Source organism: Austrofundulus limnaeus, unplaced genomic scaffold (genome assembly GCF_001266775.1).
Source record: "Austrofundulus limnaeus strain Quisiro unplaced genomic scaffold, Austrofundulus_limnaeus-1.0 Scaffold20, whole genome shotgun sequence".
In the NCBI taxonomy this organism is placed as follows: Eukaryota; Metazoa; Chordata; class Actinopteri; order Cyprinodontiformes; family Rivulidae; genus Austrofundulus; species Austrofundulus limnaeus.
Genome location: NW_013952422.1, coordinates 2,756,134 through 2,762,373, shown reverse-complemented (window position 1 = coordinate 2,762,373; position 6,240 = coordinate 2,756,134). Strand labels below are relative to the sequence as shown.

The following is a 6,240-nucleotide window of genomic DNA, read 5'->3' as shown; positions in this document are numbered from 1 at the left end:
TCATATAATGTTTGTATATATAAACAGTACATAATAAAGTATTTCATAAGTTCATGTTTTCAAAAACTTACTTTGGAAAGTGATCAATTATTATGCTGTAATTTGCATTTATTTGTAATAATTTTCTTAATTTTAGTCTTTAAAAACCCCAGAATTTTCACTAARTTTTCTATTTTTTGTCAGTCGGATGACATCATTTAAAAATATTAAATGTTTTGTTGCTCAGAACTTCAAAATAAAATACTWTTTACTCTTACTTGTGTAATTTTTGGGATGGCTAATTTTTCTTTTTACACAAGTAACACATGTTGACATAGTGGTACTCTTTTTAGGGTATTATTATTCTCAATRAAACAGTTTCAAAGAATAATTTAAAGGAAAGTCTCAAAGATTAAAAAACTCACTTTTCAGAGTTTCCCTCTCTGTTCTCTGCTTCTTGCTGTGCTTCTGAGAGACTTTTGGACTCTGATTCACCTTCTTGCTGAGCCTCATCCTCCTGAGCCGACTCAGGCTTCAAGGCTTCACTTCCATCCGACTGAGTTGCTTCACTTGAGCCACCAGGCGGAGCCACATCTTCCCCTGCAGCACTGACGTCACCGGTGGTCCTGGGTTCATCTGTGGGCTCAGACTGGGTCTTGGGGTCAGCTGAAGGAGACTGGCTGAGCTCAGAAGGACCTGCTGCTTCAGCCTCGGGTGGTTTCGGGGCCTCGTAACTCTGCTCTGCAGCAGGTCTCTGAGATGAACTTCTCCTGATGTTGCTCTTATCTTTACTTTTTTGACTGRTGCTGGAGCCACCTGAGGAAGGATGAGGTCATAAAGAGACCAGGAGCAGAAAAAAAGGAGAGATTTAGAGACAAATCCCTCCACAGCTGATAAAAGACTAACAGCTCTTCACATAAATCTCTCCAAAACCTGAGCGTGCAACTTTTAAACTTTTTTTTACCTTTATTGTTCTTGTCTTTCTTCCAGGTCAGCAGGCGAGGCAGCGTTCCCATGTGTGTRTAGTCCTGACTGGAGCGCGCGTAGCTGGTGGTCCGGGGACGCATGGCCCCCATGTCGTCCAGCGTCGCCTCGACTGCCGGACTCAGGTTTGCCGAGGCCACATCTTCACTGCCATGTCCTGAGCTGGACTTGGCCCTGGAGGACTTGGAGGACTTGGGGTCAGATTTGTCAGTGGAGCGGCGAAAAGAAATGTTGGAGAGACTCCCAAACCACTTGAAACCTTGAAGAGGGGGCAGTTAGAGAAGAGGGGGAAGTGGTTGTTAAGTTATCTGTGGTGAGCAGTAACTGTTGTGAAGTTTCTGGTAAACTATTTGAAAGCAGAAATAGAGCTGCACCACATGAAGGCGTCAAACTCTGCATCTTCACCCTCAGGGTGTCGGACCCTGAATTAAAAATCCAATAATTTAATGAGTAAAAGTCTTAAATAATTAATTTATCATGCTTTACTTAATGGTGCAATCATTTACTGTAAATTATGTTTGTTTAATAATTCATCTGTGATCAATTATTATTCAGCTTTGCCCTGAATGGGCCTATTTATATACTGTACAGTTACTCCAATTATAACACAATTATATTTCTTAATTCAAAACATATTGTATATAACAAGGCAAAAAATTATGAGAACAGTTGCTGATTGCATTTAATACACATTTAATTTTGCACAAAAGTTTAAAAGCTTAAAAAAAGACTTGTTTATTGTTCAGTTCATAACCGTAGTGTAATGTGCCTTGTCTGCTTAAAATTAACGAGGATGATTAACAAGTAAAGGGCAAAAGAAATAGTTTCAGACCTAAAAAAAGGGTTTCAAACAAACAAACCATGAAGTCATGTCTTAAAAAAAATCATCAGCAAATACCAGAGAGGAGTTTAGCATTTAAGCTAACAGAGCTTAATAATTATTATGTTGGTGTTAAAATACTATTTTATCTGTCTGTTATCATTAGCTTTTTCATTTTTATTTTTATTTTATTTATTTTTTTGCAGATGCAATTAAACAGGTTTCTAACAGGCTGCTTGTAAAAAAAAACAAGTAGCTAAAACAAGTGAACAAAGAATTTATGACAGGAGCGGCTGTGGTGCAGTGGTTAGGGGAGTCGTCCAGACGTTTCAGTTGTGTCCTTGGGCAAGACACTTCACCCGCCTTGCCTACTGATGGTGGTCAGAGAGTCCGGTGGCGCCGGTGCATGGCAGCCCCACCTCTGTCAGTGTGCCCCGGGGCAGCTGTGACTACAACGTAGTTTGCTATCATCGGTGTGTGACTCTCTATGTTCAGTCGTAACAGCATGAAGCTGTTGTGATGACATGCAGAAATGGGTGTGACGGAAGCGGTAGAAGGTTCTTAAATGGTAAATGCCTGGAACTTAAAGTACCTTATGAAGTCCATATGAACCACAAAGCAGTTTGCACTTCACCCAGTCACACACTGATGGTGGTAAGCTACAGACAGAGGCAGCACTGCCATGCACCGGCGCCACCAGACCCTCTGACCACCATCCATAGGTGGGTGAAACATCTTCCTCAAAGACACAACTGAGACAGCCGGAACGAGGTTTCAAACAGGCAACCAGAGCGCCGGCTCTTGGCGTAGGCGAACTAGGCAGTCGCCTAGAACACCATCTGCTGGAGGGGGCGCCAAACTGCAGAAGAAAAAAGTAATTGTAATCCCTGGTTGTAACTCTGCTAAGCGCCCCTTTCAATTAGCTTTGTCTTAAGTTCAAAACTTAAGACCCAGGACACGCTGGAGGGACTATGTCTCTCGGCTGGCCTGGGAACGCCTGGGAGTTCCCCCGGAGGAGCTGGAAGAAGTGGCTGGGGAGAGGGAGGTCTGGGCCTCCCTTCTGAAGCTGCTGCCCCGCGACCCGACCCCGGATAGGCGGAAGAAAATGGATGGATGGATTAAGTTCAAAACTTATTTCTACCAGCAGAACAGGTTGGAAGATGGCTATTTAATGTTATTTATTGTTTTTTTAATCATGCTACAGGCTCTCTGACATGTTAGATAAATTTGAAAATGAGGTTTTGAAAAAATTTGTAAGATTTGAAAAAATCCGTRAGATTGCTCTATACGTCCGCATACCTGCAAAATGACGTAAAATCCTTATAACTTACGGACAATCCGTACAAGTTGACGTATGTTGTTGTTTATTTGCTTTCTGGGAAAGCAAATAAATCTAAGTTTACCATAGTGTCTTACACTGTCAAACTTGTTTTTAGGGGTTCAAATTGAGGTGGGTGGGACATAGTTCAGGGGGAGGGGGGGTTGCGCTTCAACTCGCCCAGGGCAACAAAATGGCTAGAGTCAGCACTGCCGGCAACCTACCAAGTTACAGGACGACTCCCCTAACACTCCACCACAGACACCCACAGAGAGACAGAGGCCAATTTCAAGGTGTTGAGAAATGGCTATGATGCAAAGTCAAATTTCTTTTTTCATTTAAACATACAGTATAAACAGTATTTTCATAACAACTGAAGGTGACATAGTTACTTGATTTTGGTATARAACTGAGCTAYATGCCTGAGAAACACATAATACTGGATACAGAGACTGATAATTAACTGAAGGATGTATTTTGTCCTATAGGGCCTCTCATACCTTTCTGCTTCCCTGAAGGATGAACAGACTAAATGCATTTTGGTTTTTAGGAAAGCTGCCTTTCTCTTCCTGAACAACTGACAGCAATCATGTTTTACACAATTATAAGGTTCAAGCATTGCATTTCTGTGTGTTGCTGAGTGGGTGGACATGGTTCTGTTTGACAATCTCTGTGTCATTCCAGAACTCACCGAGGGGCTTTTTAAGCTGCTCTGTCTGCAACCACAAACTACACTTTTAAACTATTCCTTTCTCGATGCCTGCTCTTTAAAAAAGATTCAAAACGGTCCTGATCACCAAAACAAACTGTGAGAACGACGGGGCAACACCTATAAAAAGTAACACCCACAGATTCACTCGCACAAACCCACCCAATGATACTCACCTAGTTTCTTTAAACTCATGTTGGAGGGAGGTCTCAGCAGCAGATGGGTCAGCTGAGAGATGCTGCAGGAATACTCGAAGAAAAAAGAAGAAGATAAGATGTTGAAGAAGAAGAACTTTTGGTTTGTCTGCGGGTGAGGAGCTGCTCACGTTTTGTTTGTGAGAGAGAAAAAAATAAGACTGAGATGAGCAGCAGGGGCCGGGCAGACCTCATACTTCCTGTGTGAAGCAGAGATGCAAAGAGGAAATGAAAAACCCCAAAATGAGAAGGGAAGGGCATAATAATATGTACATATACAGTATATGTATAAATAATATATACACATATGCATATATATATATATATATATATATATATATACAAATCAGAAAAAATTTAAGAGACTACTTTAAAATGATCAGTTTCTATGATTTTACTCTTTATAGGTATATGTTTGAGTCAAATGAACATTGTTATTTTATTCTATGAACTACTGACAACATGTCTCCAAAATTCGAAGCAAAAATGTAATTTTTTTTTTTTTTGCAGGAAATGAGAAATGGTCAAAATAGCGACAAAGATTCAGCGCTTTCAGACCTTAAATAATGCACACAACACAAGTTCATATTCATTTAGAAACAACAATGTTTTAACTCAGAAAGAGTTCAGAAATCAATATTTGGTGGAATGCTTTCCACCAAACACAGTGAAACTGTGCAGTGGTCTCATTTTTTTCCCAGTGCTCTATTTATTGACGTGACAGCTTTTCATGCCCCATAAAAAAAGAAAGACCGAGCAAAACTAGAACAGAAATCATTCATTTAAAATGTAAAAATTGCTTTAGATGTCCGCAATTATTGACTTATAGAAGGAGTTTCTTTATTTCTCTGCAGCAGTTTTTATAGAAATGTAACATTTGTTTGAGGAAGCAGAGCTTGAACATCCACACCTGCTCTGCAACTCTTGTGTTCGCAGGATGTACGTTACATTTTTCATGCATTTGTACTTTACTTAAGTAGATTTAATCATGGGTACTTTGACTTTTACTCCTCTACATTTCTGTAATTTGTTGCATTAGAACACTCACATCACATTACTTTTATTTTATTTTATTTTTTACATTGAAAGTAATCAAAATGGGTATTTGCTGTAATTGGTCCACTGCATCAATGCAAAGCAGGAAAACACCGTTAGACCCTCCTTCAAGAAGAGCGGATCGATTCTGCATCACCTGCTGGAGCATCAGCAGCACTAACACAGCCAACATGGAGTCCACCACAGAGAGTCAGCCAGAGGAAATGCATCAACCACGGCCTTATTTAAAASACTTCTTCAAGTTAACCGGTTCGGTTAACCACTCTTGGAGAGTCACAGAGGATAAACACMAAAACATGAAGCATCTGCAGCATTGTTCACTGAAACGACACATCATTGATGTGTTAACAAACACACAAAGTAGGCACACTTCAGGATACTAAAGACCAATAGGGAGCAGTTTTACTTTTAATACTTTAAGTATTTTTCAAAAGCAAGTACTTACTTTTACTCAAGTAAAAATGTTAACTTACTTTTAACAGAGTACATTTTTGTTTGTTTATCTGTACTTTTACTTAAGTACAGTGCTTGACTTTCTCCACCACTGTTTGTATCTCCAATGATGGTTTCTGAGCTGAACTGAAAACTCTCTCCACCTCGTCTGAATGCTGCAGTTTGAATGTTCCTCAGCCAGTTTTCACTCTCCCACACAGCCGAAGCTGTTTCAGCCAATGACCGCATTTCAGCCCACACATCAAAAAGATCATTAGCATCGTTTTAATGTATTTAACTAATCAGAACCACAACTATAGACCTGAAAATATAAACTCTGACTTTGTGTTAGTGGAAGAACTGAGGCTGTTTTAAAGCAGAGTGGTTTTGTTAGAGATTTTTGTTCTTGGTTTACAGCACTTTCACATCTAAAGTTTTTCAGCCTGTTACAGCCTAAACCTATGGTCCGTGAAGACTCCAGATGYTGTGGTCTAGTTTTAGTTTCCTGTATATTGTCACTTAAAATGACATAGTGTTTGTTTGCTCAGCTACAATCTTTAGGCTGAGTAATACCCAGCAGTTATCTTTCACTTCCTGTTGACACATTTTTTTAAAAAATGACGTTCTTCTTCCCCTCAGCCTCAAAACTGCTTCAGCAAACAGCAGCAAAATTGAACTCTAGTTTTATTTATTTTTTACATTAGAAAATACCACCAGGTGCTCAAATCGTACCTTAAAAATCTAAATA

General features: G+C 39.8%; 1 protein-coding gene across 1 annotated transcript in view; it reads right to left on the bottom strand.

The window, feature by feature from the left end:
• sh2d3ca (SH2 domain containing 3Ca) overlaps positions 1-4,020 on the bottom strand; it is a gene marked incomplete in the record, with an annotated part of 74,791 nt that extends 70,771 nt beyond the window's left edge. Inside the window, 3 exon segments of the mRNA XM_014003866.1 lie at positions 405-795; positions 944-1,222; positions 3,987-4,020. Coding sequence (XP_013859320.1) covers positions 405-795; positions 944-1,222; positions 3,987-4,005 — 689 coding nt within the window.
• Between the last annotated feature and the right edge of the window lie 2,220 nt (positions 4,021-6,240).